This window comes from Nymphalis io, chromosome 11 (assembly GCF_905147045.1).
Source record: "Nymphalis io chromosome 11, ilAglIoxx1.1, whole genome shotgun sequence".
Taxonomy (NCBI): domain Eukaryota; kingdom Metazoa; phylum Arthropoda; class Insecta; order Lepidoptera; family Nymphalidae; genus Nymphalis; species Nymphalis io.
In genome coordinates, this window is record NC_065898.1 from 2995952 (window position 1) to 3011651 (window position 15700).

Here is a 15700-nt window from a genome sequence, read left to right on the forward strand (position 1 = left end):
TTGACTCGCTACCTGATCTACTAATGTATAACATTGGCAATGTAAGCGATAAAAACCATTCCTTACACCGTCAATTTGGTGCTAATTTTGTGAAGATGATGCGAGTATGTTCGTCGTGGTTGTACATACTTTACTCACCCCTCAAACTTGTGCAAAGTATTTTTATTTAATAAAGGAATAATTAATTATTGCGCGTCATCTAGTAAATGCGTAAATGTCCCACCGTTGGGTTAACGATAAGGCAATCCGCATCGAAGGTTGCTGGTTACATATGAGAAATATTATCATCCTACACATACAGGTTTTCTCACGATGGGTTTCCTTTACCATCGACGACAAGATGAATAATTTAAACGCAAATTGAGCATATTAAAATACAGTTGCGCTTAGTCAGGCTTAAACCCCCAAACCTCCCCCAATGTTATAACTACTAAGCCATCTCAGCTTTGTATCGCAAGTGAGTTATTTATTGATTTGAACTAGTTCATATGATAATTCCATAATAACATCTGATATATTGTGAACGATACGGACATTATATACCTAAAAATATAAACAGAACATCTATACTAATATTATAAATGCGAATGAAACTCTGTCTGTTGCGCTTCACGGCTAAACCATTGAGCTGAATTTATGGAATATTAGTATGAAGCAAGCTTAAGCCCAAACAAGGACATAGGATAACACACCCCATCCCCCTAAGACGCGGTCGAAGACTAGTAAAAATATATAATGTGTGATAATCGCCTTTATCCTCCTCTGCGATAACATTATTCAATTTAATTAAGCCTTCATTAAAAATTTGATTACCACATTCTATTGAAAATTTATGGATTACCGAAATATAAGATTTTTTCATTTTATTTTAAATCGAGATATAAAATCTCGAACGTTGCAAGTTTTTATATAGAGATCATTTTATCTTAGTTTTCTTTTTATCTCCGTCCCCTAGTCTCTAAATAAAACGATACTTATTATAAAGATATAAAAACCAGACATACATACCAGACAAATAAATAGAAAGATTTGCTAATCACGTCTTAGATAATAAATATTTACTCACATAGTTTAGGTCTATTTTAATAGAAAAATACATCTTACACCGTCCCACGGTGTAAGATGTATTTTTATATATATTGAATTTACATGGAAATAGTTTATTTAATTTACTTATGTACTTACCACTGATATTCTCTTGATTTGTCGTATTCTAATATGAATGCCAAACTATAAATAAATAGTAGGTACCTATATGTTTTAAGGAAATTAAAAGCTAATAATATACACTTCATGCTAATTCCTTTAAAAATATAACATCCCATCTTAATACCTCTACTAGTAACAGGAGAACTGATCTCATATTTCACCCAGAGGATCAGAATTGCGATTAAGAGGGGTAATGCTGTTAGTATTCTTGCCACAGTTCCGTGTATGCATGGTTTGTACAGCATCTATTTTTAATTCTTAGTAAATTATATTGTAAAATGAATGCTTAGTGAATCGTGATTTTCACTTCACGTTCGAGGTGTGCAAAGGATAAAAGTCCTTGAAAATAAGCCTGGACAAACCCGGTATGCAAAATTCGGATCACGTGACAGCTTGGTGATTTCGTTTAAAAATGTTCATATTAGTCATCTTTACATTCAAACAACTGAAATCCTGTTTTATATTATTATATAACACGATATCTTCGAATACATATTATTATCTTTTAAAATTCGTATAAGCAAAATCCGGGAAAATGATTTTCTCGGAATGCTTCCTCAATCGGGTGTATGAAATAACAAATATATGTATATTGTCTGTTTATTTATGAAAAGAATTTTTACAATTCAAATTATAAAGTTTCGAACCGAAATAGAATGTAAAGTTATTTATAATAGTAGAGCTTTTAAACGCTAATAATGACTGATAATCAATATTGTAATTATGTCTAAGCGTTTGAATGTTCGCGTCTAGTTATAGCTAAGTATAACATAATACATCTAAACAACCTATGTATAGACAATGACATAATTTAATACTATTATTTAGATCGTGGAACAAGATGTCGCTGTTGCGGTGTGATCTGATCCAAGTCGCGATAATTCTACCTGTATCATTATAAGAGTCAAGGGACTGGTTGCTTGCGATACTCTCTCAAACTCTTGGGACACTTATAGAAAATGGATTTATTTGCAACCCGAGCGGCCTCCGACTGGTAAAAGCATTGTATTTTGAACACGGGTGTACGTGTGAATGAAGGTGAACTCTTCCATCTTACTTGGTCATTCTTATCCAAAGAATTCAGGCAGGTTTTATCGCTTAACGAGACAATAAAAACGTTTGCTACAATCGACGTTCCTGTCCTTATTGAGTGCTCTGGAATTAGCAGAGATGATGAAAAAATATCTGATAAACTGACATTTATTTGTACAGTTAAAGCACACCTTGGAGTCATATCGTGAAAACGTTTCCATTTCATAATAAAACAACATGCCTCCACTGCTGACAGGAGAGCTGCTTGAAAATGCTGATAGCATTATTGCCAACATTCCAGGAGGCCATTTTAAGTATGGTACCTATTTTAAACGCTGAGAAGAATTATAAATTTTCCCAATATATTATATAGATAATACAAAGAATCTGATTGATTAGATGATCAGGCAATTATGTATAGAATCTTATTGCTTGTAACCTTCATTCATATTAAAACAATTTCATGAAATATATTGACTGATGATTTATGTGCTTACTATATTGGTATCTTTAATATCAATAAGTATATTATGACGCATACTGAATGTCAGCGTTAGACTGTATGTATAAACTGAATCATGTTTTGTTCAAGGTATAGGAAGTGACATTTAGAAAACAATGCAATTGTATTATTAGTACAATTTTATTTATTCGCTTCTTATGTCTTCAATTTTTTATCTTAAATAACACCCTTTTTATACTATTTATAATTCTTATGTAATAGTAAAGTAACAACCTGTAAAACATCGTCATATTTCAGCTAATTTACACAAAACAATTAAGGTATACGCCTAAATCTTACTCATGAATCAATTTGTCCATTGGTGAAAACCTTATGAAAATCCGTTTGGCAGTTTTATAGTTTATCGCGTACAGCCAGACAGATAGACATAAGGGGGAGGGGAGGGGAGCATTGTCAACTTTTTTATCATCAATACTTTTCTATATTGAATTACCTAAGACCCTATTTTGTAACTATTGTATACTTACTATTTTTTATTTTGAGAGCAAAACAATTTTTAAGCAAGTTTAAGCAGAATTTCATTAGAGAAAAGAAAGATATGACGTAGAGAGAAAGAGAAAGAGCGCTATACATTACGATGCTGGAATAGGAGCTAAAGAGAGTGACGTATACACAATGATACAAAGTGATAGAATAAGATTTTAAGAAGTTTCACATCTACTACGTGTACGTGTAGTGTTGCACACGCATTTTTTTCCTTTATGGCCAATGCCCAATCAAACATATGTCAAACAATCAAATAAACATGAATAATTATAAAACAAAATCAAAGACAAAATATTTTTTATTCAAATAGACATTTATTAATACTTTATATTTTATTTATAAGTAAATGTAATTAAAAAATCAGAAAGAAACGTTTTAATCCCAGAGAAATATTTTAATATTAATAGATCTGGTTTAGATTTATAGAAGTAATATAACGGTACCTGTATTTATGTATTTATTTTAAAACAGAAATTATATAAAATTTATGGATTACCGAAATATAAGATTTTTTCATTTTATTTTAAATCGAGATATAAAATCTCGAACGTTTCAAGTTTTTATATAGAGATCATTTTATCTTAGTTTTCGTTTTATCTCTGTCCCCTAGTCTCTAAATAAAACGATACTTATTATAAAGATATAAAAACCAGACATACATACCAGACAAATAAATAAAAAAGTTTGATAATCACGTCTTAAATAATAAATATTCACTTACATAGTTTAGGCATACACTATTTATAATCAATTATTTGTTATAGGTATAAGGTATATTTTAATAGACAGATGGGACGGTGTAAGACATATTTTTATATATATTGAACTTACATGGAAATAGTTTATTTAATTTACTTATGTACTTACCACTGATATTCTCTTGATTTGTCGTATTCTAATATGAATGCCAAACTATGAATAAATAGTAGGTACCTATATGTTTAAGGAAATTAAAAGCTAATAATATACACTTCATGCTAATTCCTTTAAATATATATATATATATATATATATATATATATATATATACATACATCCTATCTTAATACCTTCACTGGTAACAGGAGAACTGATCTCATATTTCGCCCAGAGGATCAGAATTGCGATTACCAAGTACTTTTTAATCTTACTAAATAAATGTAATTAAAAAATCAGAAAGAAACGTTTTAATCCCAGACAAATATTTTAATATTAATAGATCTGGTTTAGATTTATAGAAGTAATATAACGGTACCTGTATTTATGTATTTATTTTAAAACAGAAATTATGTAAAATACTTTTTTTACGATTTTAGGTTAAACGGTACAATAGACGAATGTTGTTCAACACAGGTCCACAAAAACAATAAAAAAAAATATCAGTCGTTGACCCCATAAAGATACGAATACATTATTTAGAAGTATTGTCATAAAATACATCATTTAATAGTCGGCGAAATTATACATTATAATATTAATTAAAAAAATATATCGTCGGTAGCTTTTGGGTTGTACTAAATTTGAGATTATTACTATTGAATCAAGTTATTTTATTTTTTTAATAATTTTTTTATTTTAATTTGGATGTTTATAGTATGTGAGTGTATTTATTTAGAGACACCTATGTGACTGATAAAGTAGCCAACATACTCATTAAATTAAATTATATATCAGCGAAGTGTTTTATAAAAAGTTCTTCTAACCATTGTGTATGATAGATCACATTAATTTGCTCTTTAAATCTAATTTTTCTAATATGTATTATAAATGTGAAAGTTTGTATGGGGACTTTTTTCATTTGCAATGAAATATCTGAATTACGTAATTATAATTATGACCTGGAATAGAATATGTATAAGATACTTTTTTATATATTTTTTATAAAAAGATTGTTGATCAGTCAACCTCACCATGTTTATGTTAATTTGATCATTCACCCAATTAACACAAAAGAATTAAGGAGATTACTAAGAAAAATGGACTACAAAAGAGGTTGGAAGATTTCAATTTTTCGTTTTCAATATTTATTTTACGTTAAGTTTTATGAACGTTATGGTCTTTCAAAAAAACCGGTAAGGTACTTACTAAGGAACTTTTAATCAACTTCAAAAAGGAGAAGGTTCTAAGTTAGGTTGTATTTTATTTTTGTTTATGTTTGTTACATGAGAACTCCGTCATTTATGAACCGATTTGGAGAATTATTTTCAATTCAATTGGATGGGTATACTTACTTCCGTTTTGGTCCATTTTAAATTTGAAGAAAAACCCTTAGAGTAAAAATTAGGGATATTCTTTTTACTGGGCCTGAATTTTATTTAAAGTTGAATATTGGCTTATTAAACCAATATCAACTATATACTAATAATTCAGTCTGAATTCTTTTCAGACGTGTCGGATTGCCGTCCCATCGGACTATGAGAGTTAGGGAATAGAGAGTGTACCTGAGTTTGAGCACACACTTGTGCACTATAACATGTCCCGTGCAGTTGGCTAATCTCTCTAAAATCGGTTTAGAGGACTAGTACATAATGCCGATTGAGAAATATTAGTAAATCCATTTCTAATAATTTTATTCTTTTTGTACCTTATTTTAGTCTTTATTGTTTTGTAACATTATTTTATTCTTTATAATAATTTCAGATTTTATATACACATATTATAGATGATATTATGTGTATCAACCTTAATTGAATGAAAAAATTATTTATTAACTGGTGCTTAGGGCTTTGTGCAAGCCCGTCTGGGTAGGTACCACCCACTCATCAGATATTCAACCGCAAAACAGCAGCAGCAGTACTTGTTATTGGTGTTATTGGCGCAGTGGCGATGTAAGCGATGATTAACATTTATTACAATGCCAATGTCTATGGGCGTTGGTGACCACTTATCCTCAGGTAGCTTATATGCTCGTCCGTTTTTTTTTTATAGAATTTGTAGTCTATAAACAAAACATAATATAAACTTGTAACACTAGTCAAAATTGTCATGTGACGACAGATAATAATGTCAATGTCAAGAATTAGTTGTCTTACGTTACGATTACAAGAAAACTGCAATAAACCATCATTCTGTCTCTTCTATGATTGGTTGAAAAATTAATCGACTTTAATTTCTACCAATCGAATAACATAACAAAGTTTTGGTTTATGAAATCGAGAAAAATCAGAATATTTTTGTGCTAAGTAATGAAGTAACTATTTTAGATTAGAACAAATTATTAAAAATAAGTAACATAAAATAAATGCATTATTTTAATATTTGAGTTAGTTTTTGTGTGTCGTCCTACAGGTAAATATTTACGATTAAAATAACTAAAAAGTGATACAGAATTAAATGTAAATGACATTGAAATACAATTTTGTGGTTATCTTCATATCGTATTATATATAAAATAATGATGACATGACTTATATGTAAAATTTTGCTGTCTTTAATTACAACTTATTTCTTTCCCCATAAAATATATCGCCGTTCAATCCTTCTAACGAAAGATATGTAAATAGGTCAGTTAAGTACTAGATCAGTGAAGCCCTTAATTTGGTGTGGAAACCTTATATATAATGAGTATTATGAGATAAATCACTTCGCCTTGTGACTTTTGTCTCATTATATTCTTAAAATAACTTTGAAACCTTGAACCAGTTCAACATAAATAAATCAAATTTATTTTGTTTCTACAATTTTTTTATTACAAATATACATATTAAGTGATAACATATTGTAATTTATAAATATTTAAAGTAAAAATATATTTGTTCTCTTGAAAACCTTATCTGATCAACCTATTGTTTTACCAAAACCTTGTTACAAGATAAATATGATCTATTGAGATTAATTTAGTCCACATACACATAAATGTATGTAGGTATGAATGAATTATTTTCGTAGAATAAACAGAAAAAATGGATACATACATATCTGTACAGATATTATCAAATAAAAGCATATAATTAGTGTCAGTTTATTCTTAAATCCTCATATTATTTAATAATCTATGCTTGTAAATATATTTTTACAATCCAAATATTTAATAATTCACAATTAATATATAAAATTAATTAAATACCTATATTTTTCATTAGTTAATAGTAATTTAAAATAATATTTATTTCAGGTTGAAGATGCGTATATTTGTATTCTCCATATCACTGCTATTATGCAGTGTTTATGTGTCTCAGGCTTATGAGGATGCAATACTAGAGGATGATGATTTCGCTGAATTTGAACAATTTGAAGTCGAAGAGGAAACTCCGTCCAATGGTAATATATCTTAATTAAGAAAACACCATTTTTATTGCAAAAATTAATAATGATAATTTCTCTTCTTGGTTTGTTTTTCCATTTGAAATATATTATTTATATGCTTTTTCTGTAAATGTAGTTTAAGAGTAAATAACTGTCTGGCTCGAGTGAATACTGCATCCAACAAGAATAAATAACTTTCATTTTAGAACAATTTCATATTTATTCTATACTTTTAAGTAGCACATTAAACAATTATCAAACCTCTTTGCTTAAATAATTTCAATAAAATGTTATTATTTAATTTTCTGTTTCAGATTACATTGAAGAACAAGTGCCAGTTATGAAGGCAAAACAGAATGTGAATAAGGAACAGTTTGAAACAAATATTGATGCAGACGATATAGTTGTTGAGGTAAACTTTAAAGGATACATTTTAATTTTGGAAAGTAGAAATTTTCAAAATCCCCTAATCGCAATATTTCTAAGAAACTAAAAAATCAACCCATACCATTTTATTTACACTCGAAGTAAATGAATCAAAGAACTAAAGGAAATAAAAAACTGAGTGTACAAAACTACTTATGACCTTTTATATATAGTTTTATTATGATACGATTCGACAAGCAATTAATGATTTCTTTAAATAACATTATATGATAGTAGTTTGTTATTACTGATATCATACATTAGAATATTATTTTCTTTATGTTGTAATTAATATGTTTTTTTTCTTTGTCGTTCCCTCACTATTGAGAATCGTGACTATATATGATTTGTCTCCATTTGCTTCTGTCTTACGCCAGTTCAATAGTTCGTTGTAGAGTTGCTATTGTCTCCTGATACCTCTACAATGTTTTTACACCATTGTATTGGTATTCGGCGCCTGGGGCTCATCTCCTGCAATAATATGTTTAATAATATGAATATTACAGAATCACGTATATTGAACTAGGTAGCAAACACATTTTCACATCGTGCTCCTACATACCCATTATTTAATATTTTGAAACAAAAAATATAAAATAGTGATAAGCCCATTATATAACAGTAATTAATGTAAAAAAAATGTATTTCTAATAAATAACCATGCTTAAGACCATCTTTTATTAAAAAATAAATCAAAAATATATTAAAACCTATATGTATTTCTCAGGATGAAGATAATGAATTTGAGCATTTGCAAGATCCCGAAGAGTTTGAAGGTTTTCAGGACACAACGCCTCGCACTGCCGAACAACCAAAAATTACTATCTCTCAGGTGCGTTTTTTATGGCTTTATATAGTTTTAGTATTTATAGATGTCTATTACTATGTATCTTCTTTTAACAATGAAAGTAGAAAGAGTTTGTATAAATAAAAAAGAACGTAAAGTAATTACAAATACAGCCTGTAATTGTCCCACTGCTGGGACTCTTTTTAAATAATAATAAATTAAGGAGACGAATTGGAGCTTATTCTTATCTTATCTCATGCTGTGCGTACGTGGGTCGGTGAATGCTCACGTGACAGATTTTCATCCAAAACCTGCAGGTTTCAAAATGCTTTCATTCATCTCCGAGCGCGAGATGTGTATAAATACATATTTAGCACTTGGTTTGAACCCACAATCTTTGGTGTTCTAAGCACTAGACTATCTCGGCGCTTCTTTGCGGTTGGTGTAAGACTTCTATAAAAACAAATGCAATTCACAGTATGCAAAAATAGTGTAAGGTTTTCTCTGATTGATTAAATGTATTTTGATCTACAGGTGCCAATAATGATTCGACCAAGATGGGACGCATATTGGCTAGAAGGAATCCTATGCTGTTTGCTCGCAGCGTACGCACTCGCGTACGTAATCGGACGCGCCAAGAATACCGCCATAGCGACCAACTTTCTCAAGTTACATAGACCACTTTTGGATGAAAACTTTACTTTAGTCGGTGAGAAATATAAATATATTAACATTTAATATTAATTATAAATATATGAAGACAATGCAAGGAAGGATTACAGACCTCCTGATAGTATGTGATCAAGTGGTCACTATTGCCAATAGACCCTGGCAGCGTATCATGGATCTAAGATATGTATGTCCAATGTGTGACACTACTACACACTAACTCACTATTTAAATTGGAACAAAGGAATACAAAGTTTTATTCTTTAGTGGTAGAATAATCGGTGAGTGGTATCAACCCAGTAGAGCTTGCACAATGTTGTACTACGAGAAAAATCTGGCTGAATTTGTCCTGTCTGTATATACCAATACCAAATATCGTGGTGATCGATTGAATATAAATGTTATAGTATATAAATATTTCGCAAGGTAGTCGGTCAAACGGTGTCGAACTGTATTCACTTTATATACACAATGATAAAGGATGGTATGTGTCGCAGGCGAGACGGGGCTGGACGTGGTGTCGGTGGACGAGCGCGGCTGGCGGCGCGAGGCGGAGCACTGCTTCACCATGTGGTGCAGCGGCCGACAGTGCTGCGAGGGGATGCTGCTCACGCTCAAACTGATCAAGGTCAGCCGCAGCACATACGACCGCTAGCACGTGGTTATATTGTAAAAGTCTTATAACCCAATGATCAATTCCAATACCGAGTGGCCAAGATGGAGTGATCTTGACATAGAGACACGAGTGACACTTAACATAGAAGTAGTTTTTGATTTATCTTCTATAATCAAATCTGTATTGGTCAATAGACAAACGAGCTACTAATGTTTTGATATGTTTTCATTAAAAATAAGTAAACGGAATACTTATTTAAATTTAAAATAAATATTATTTATTTGAGAATAAATAAATAAAATTAATCAAAATATCAATTTATAGTTTTAATTTTAAAATAAAAAATATATAATGAAAAAAAATTAAAAGGTAATTTTATTTATTAATATATTTGTCATTTACAGCGTCAAGACTTAGTCCACGTGCTACTGGGTGTAGTTAAACCAACTCCAGACACGTTACTCATTCGTGTGGAACTCGGTAAAGACGACTGCGATCCGTTCGTTCTCTGCATCGCGCAGAAGAAGATCGCCACGCGCCTCGCAAAGGATATGCAGGACTTGGTAAATATTAAAAAAAAAAATATCTTTTTTTATAAGAACTCGATTACGCCTGACGTCCGAGGTAATTAAGGGTTGTTTTTAAAATTAAAAACGATTCCGCATTAATTAGGCTGGAAATTTTGGGCTAAAATATTCTGCTTAATGCTTGTTTTTTTTTTAAAACGATTGCTAACTCGAATGAAAAATTTTCGAGGATTCTTCAACCAATATTGAATTGCCATTTTCAGATTATGTAGACTATATATATCGATAATATTTACGTTACTCACACTGGATTGTTCCGCCAGAGCATGTTCTGCCCCGAGCGGCGCGCGGGCGACAAGCACGGGCTGCCGGCGGCGCTGGGCGTGCTGTCGGAGTGCGCGGAGGCCACGGCCGCCGTGCTGGACGCGCGCGTCACGGCCGCGCTCGCGCAGTACCACGCGCACGTGCAGTACATACACGTGTCCGACCGCTACTGCGGGCCCAAGCAGATGGAGTGAGTGCGGACTGGCCGCTCGATCCTTTTTCTTTATTTTATTTTTTTATAGGCGGACGAGCATATAGGCCACCTGATGGTAAGTGGTCACCGACGCCCATAGACATTGGCATTGTAAGAAATGTTAGCCATCGCTTACATCACCAATGCGCCGCCAACCTTGGGAAGTAAGATGTTATGAGGACATGACATGTGCCTGTAATTACACTGGCTCACTCACCCTTCAAACCGGAACACAACAATACCAACTACTGCCGTTTTTCGGTAGACTATCACATGATCCTATTTAAATACTTTAAATCCCGGAATCTATTTTCTTATATATCGCTTATAATAATATTAGGATTTCAAAATGTTTGTATATCTGTTACAACACTTTCGTCGATGTCTCCATATTAGTGACTGTAATTAATTCTGTTTTGGCCAACAGATGTCATAAATCCCGTATCTGATTGCTTTTTAAAGTTTAAATTTTATTCGACAGAGAAACCGTACCCACGAAACCACCGGATACGGAACGAGTGATGCTAGTCAGTCTCGCGTTGGGCCCCGACGGTGGTGGGGACGAAATTCGCCCCTTGCTGCTGTTGGTGTTCTATCTGCTGGATAAAATCAAACGGCTTCGTTTAAGTAAAGAGGTAGGTCATTTCTTGAATTAAGTCTTTATTGGAATGAAGTTCTTTTACGCGGCTCACAATAGAGTGAAATAGCAGTGATCCAAGGTCATGTCACAAACGAAATAACGTTCATACCGGGCCTTTTTTTAACGCTGGAAAAACGTATTACGCGGTTCCCCCACGGGAACAGGGTATGTGGGGCTCGCCGGTTTCCAAGGCGTCGAAATACCCACTGAAAAACCAGCGATACCCTTTCCGTCTTGACGAGGAGCGTCAAGGGATCGCTTTCGCATGCTACCGTGACGCTCTGACGGGTTTATACCGAGCCTACCAAATGTTCCTATGAGCCTACCAAACGATAAAGCGTGAACTGTATAGTGCGCCTACCATTTTATTATTAATTAAGTTAAATATTTAAATATAATATAATACTGAGATACTTACCTAACATTTTAGAAAATAAAAATATAAAACCATATGAGGACCAATAGTGCTACGGCTTACGAGCCGCACGCCAGTCCCAGGTTCGAACCTTGGGCTTATGTCACAATTCCCATCATAAACTTTGTTTAATTGTAGGGGTAAATTACTAAAATAATATTAAAACTTAAAATGAGGGTTGCTATTATTATAAAAAAATGTTAATTGAATTTAAAATTTTAAATCGTTTCTTTATCTTTGATTCGAGAGAGTTGTAAAGAGGAGCTGTTTGGTGTGACAAAAATACAGTAATATAATCAGTTAAAATCACATTATAAAACACGTTTTGAGACGAGAAAATATCGCAAAGAACTTCGTTCTTGACGAGCGTCTCCCGACCGCATATTCAATACAATACAATATTAAAGCTTATTTAATAATATAATATAAATAAGGTAAACTAGATAATTTTTCATTTTAACTTTACTTAGCACGTTAGCTATAAAATATAAAGCGTCTTTGATAAGAAGTAATATTATTAAGTGCTAAGAAACTAATAACAAGTGTCCGTACATCAGGCTCTAGCGAAATGCGAGAAGCGTCGCGTGAAGGCGACGGAGGCGTGGGTGCGCGGCACGCACGCGGCGCGGCAGGAGCAGGCCGCGCAGCGCCGGGAGGAGAAGCGCAAGCAGGAGAAGGAGCGCATACTGGCGGTCAGTAGCAAGAGGCACTGCAGGCTGCACCCACACTCCCGTCCGATGGGACCGGAGGGGCAAGCTTTACGTTTCCGAGACAGGATTAAACGTAACACTACCGACTGCTATTGAGAATTCATTCCTTGATAGAAAAATCAAGAACTTTTTTTGGATGGAAAATTTTTATTTACAGTTGGATCTTTCTGCACAAATATTTAGAACTAGTTAGAAGTTTCAATAGTTAATTAGCTCTATGGTCCGCTTAACAAAGTGAAAGTCTCAGGTTCGATCTGAATTCTTTGGCGATATTTTTTTTCTTAACTGGATGTAATAATTCCTTAGTTTAATCTACAAAAATATTAGGTCCTGCCTGCCTGCCTAGATAAAAAAAATAAATGTTCATAGTTTATTTTGAATAGATATATTCCTTTATATTTTTTCAATAGTGTATGGGTATTAATCACATTCATAAATAGGTATGTTGTGTTGCAGGAAGATGATCCAGAGAAGCAGCGGCGTTGGGAGTTAAAGGAGCAGAAGCGTCAACAAAAACGTAAAGCCCCAAAAATGAAGCAACTAAAAGTGAAGGCGCTGTAAATCAGCAATACTCAAATGCAATAATTATTTAAAAAATATTTTTTTGTTACTTATCCCTAAGTGTTGAATCTACAGTCTTGTGAATAAATAATATCTGTATACAACTGGAAATGTTTTATTTTATACATAACCAGCTAACGTTCGACTCGCGTTGTTTCGTCGAGCGTATACGAAACAAATAAGGATTTTTTTAAATGTATAGTCTGGTATATATTTTGACGCCAACACATTTTAACACAATTCTATTAAATTCTACACCCAAACCTTTAAAATGCATAATTATTGTAACTATAATATATAGTGACGTTGAGTTTCTTTCGACGGTTTTTTTCAGGTCATTTCTGTCATTCAAATGTATAATGCTTCTAATATTCTATATTGAATAATTATACCTTCTCTGCCTTTTTGAGGAGAAGGTTTGGAGCTTATTCCATCTACTCTTATCATAGCTTATTACTCCAATACGGGTTGATAGAATACACATGGGGTAGAATTTCAATGAAATTAGACATTTGCAGGTTTCCTCACGATGTTTCCCTTCACCGTAAAGCACGAGATGTGCTTAATTTGTGTTTTGTGTGTTGTGTAATGCCCGGTTTGAACCCGTGATCATCGTTTAAGATTCACGCGTTCTTACCACTGGGCCATCTCGGCTCAGTAAAATAATATACTTATCGTTTTTGTGATATTTATAATTTTTAATGGCTTGGATTTTATATAACATAATTTCGAAAAATGTACCATTATTGTGGATGTCCTTAACGTCTTGTGACACAGAAAGCGGAACCGCATCACTTTGCGAATTAAATTATTGTTTTTGTTTTAGATATCCCATATCTGAATTGTCGTAATATTTTATGTTTAATTTCTATATTTATAAGTGTATATATATATTTTATATTTGCTGGTAAGGCAAATGACTACTCCACCTGATGGTAAGTGTTAGTAGAGTCCAAACGCGCTGACGGCCAGTACAGTCGGGAAGAATGTTTTGCACTAGCCGCCCCCGCTTTGCCGGCCCGCAAGATGCCTCTTCACGCTTGGTTTGCAGGAACCAATCAACCAAACCAAAAAAAAAATAGGAAAAAAAGGAAGGAAAGGTTTGAAGGGTTGTATGAGCGACAAAGAAAGGAGTTGGCAAATTTCTTTGTGCGCGATGGAATTTATGTTACAGTTAGGCCATGACATCAAGAGCCAGCACGCGTAGATTTATGAAGGAAGGGCCAAGCAGGAATTAGAGAAAATAATTCCTCAGAGCACTCGCCGTGACACAATCGATAGAAAGCGCTCAGCGCTGCTATCTCTCGACGCAATTGTGAAGGCTCGAGGGTGTTTGTGACCTTTGCGTCCTCAATAATGCGAACCGCACGTCGCTGCAACCGATCCAAGGCCCCGATTAGGTACTAAGCGGAGCCATCCCAAAGGTATGAGCAATATTCAACGCAAGACCGTACCCGTGTTTTGTACAACAGGCACAGTTGTTGTGGCGTAAAAAAACGCAGTACCTTGTTCAGAACTCTGAGTTTCCGCGAAGCTGTTTTTATAACAGTCTCGATGTAATCCCTTGGACTAAGGTTGCACCGAACGCCAATCCCCAGCATGACAATTTTGCTTTGTATCTCCAGCGTAGTGCCACAGACGGAGGGAAGAGGGGAAAATTGTGACTTTTTCGCTGTGAGAGCGCATACCTGTTTTCTTGGCATTAAACTAAACAAGATTATCAGAACCCCATTTGGCGATGAGCTCTAACGTCCTATCGAGTTCAATTACAAGATTCTCCTGCCTCTCCTCAGTTTCCGCTCGCCCAGCCACTGCGCGTCCGTGGTATCCATGCCCTGTACTATCGTCTACATAGCAATGTATGTTCCCAAGAGTGAGCATATCATTGATATGCAAAAGCAAGAGTGCGGGAGATAGCACAGATCCCTGGGGGAGCCCAGCATTCACTACATAGAATTGTGAAGCGCAACCATCAACTAAGACACGGAGGCTACGCTTATGCAGAAAGCTGGCTATCCAGGTGCAGAGCTGAACTGCCTGTTCACTGGGCCGTATGCCGGCAGCTTGGAGAGAAGACTTCTGTGCCAGACCCTGTTTAAAGCCTTGGAGATATTGAGGCTGACAGCCAACGATTCACCATGCTTGTTGATAGATTCACCCTAGAGGTGTGTTACGTACGCTAGAAGATCATCTGTGAACTGTTTTGGTTGAAACTCATACTGAATACCATGTTAAAGAAACCAATTTTTAGTGCATTGGTATCTCTGCAGTTGTGATTTGATTCTTTTAATTTATTTGCTATTGCACATATCTTTTTAATCAAATCCTGTTATAAGATGCTTTTGTTTTGTCAATAAT

The 15700-nt window shown here is 33.7% G+C and overlaps 1 protein-coding gene across 2 annotated transcripts; it reads left to right on the plus strand.

Annotated features, from left to right (window-relative positions):
• Nucleotides 1-6371: 6371 nt before the first annotated feature.
• On the plus strand, nt 6372-13446 carry LOC126771619 (PAT complex subunit CCDC47). 2 transcript variants are annotated; one of them, XM_050491606.1, is made up of 11 exons: nt 6372-6517; nt 7344-7489; nt 7789-7886; nt 8628-8732; nt 9222-9396; nt 9854-9984; nt 10377-10535; nt 10823-11013; nt 11498-11651; nt 12629-12763; nt 13238-13446. In XM_050491606.1, exons 2-11 carry the CDS (start codon nt 7351-7353, stop codon nt 13340-13342), a joined length of 1392 nt encoding a protein of 463 aa, XP_050347563.1. In that variant the 5' UTR covers nt 6372-6517; nt 7344-7350; the 3' UTR covers nt 13343-13446. The 2 variants fall into 2 exon arrangements, with proteins under 2 accessions (XP_050347563.1, XP_050347564.1); XM_050491607.1 differs by lacking the exon at nt 6372-6517 and adding an exon at nt 6657-6732.
• The last annotated feature ends 2254 nt before the right edge of the window (nt 13447-15700 follow it).

Coding starts and splice junctions, on each gene's coding strand:
- LOC126771619 (XM_050491606.1), top strand. CDS start 7,351: ATGCGTATATTTGTATTCTCCATATCACTGCTATTATGCAGTGTTTAT. Junction 7,490..7,788: donor AGAGGAAACTCCGTCCAATG/GTAATATATCTT, acceptor TTTCTGTTTCAG/ATTACATTGAAGAACAAGTG. Junction 9,985..10,376: donor TCACGCTCAAACTGATCAAG/GTCAGCCGCAGC, acceptor TGTCATTTACAG/CGTCAAGACTTAGTCCACGT.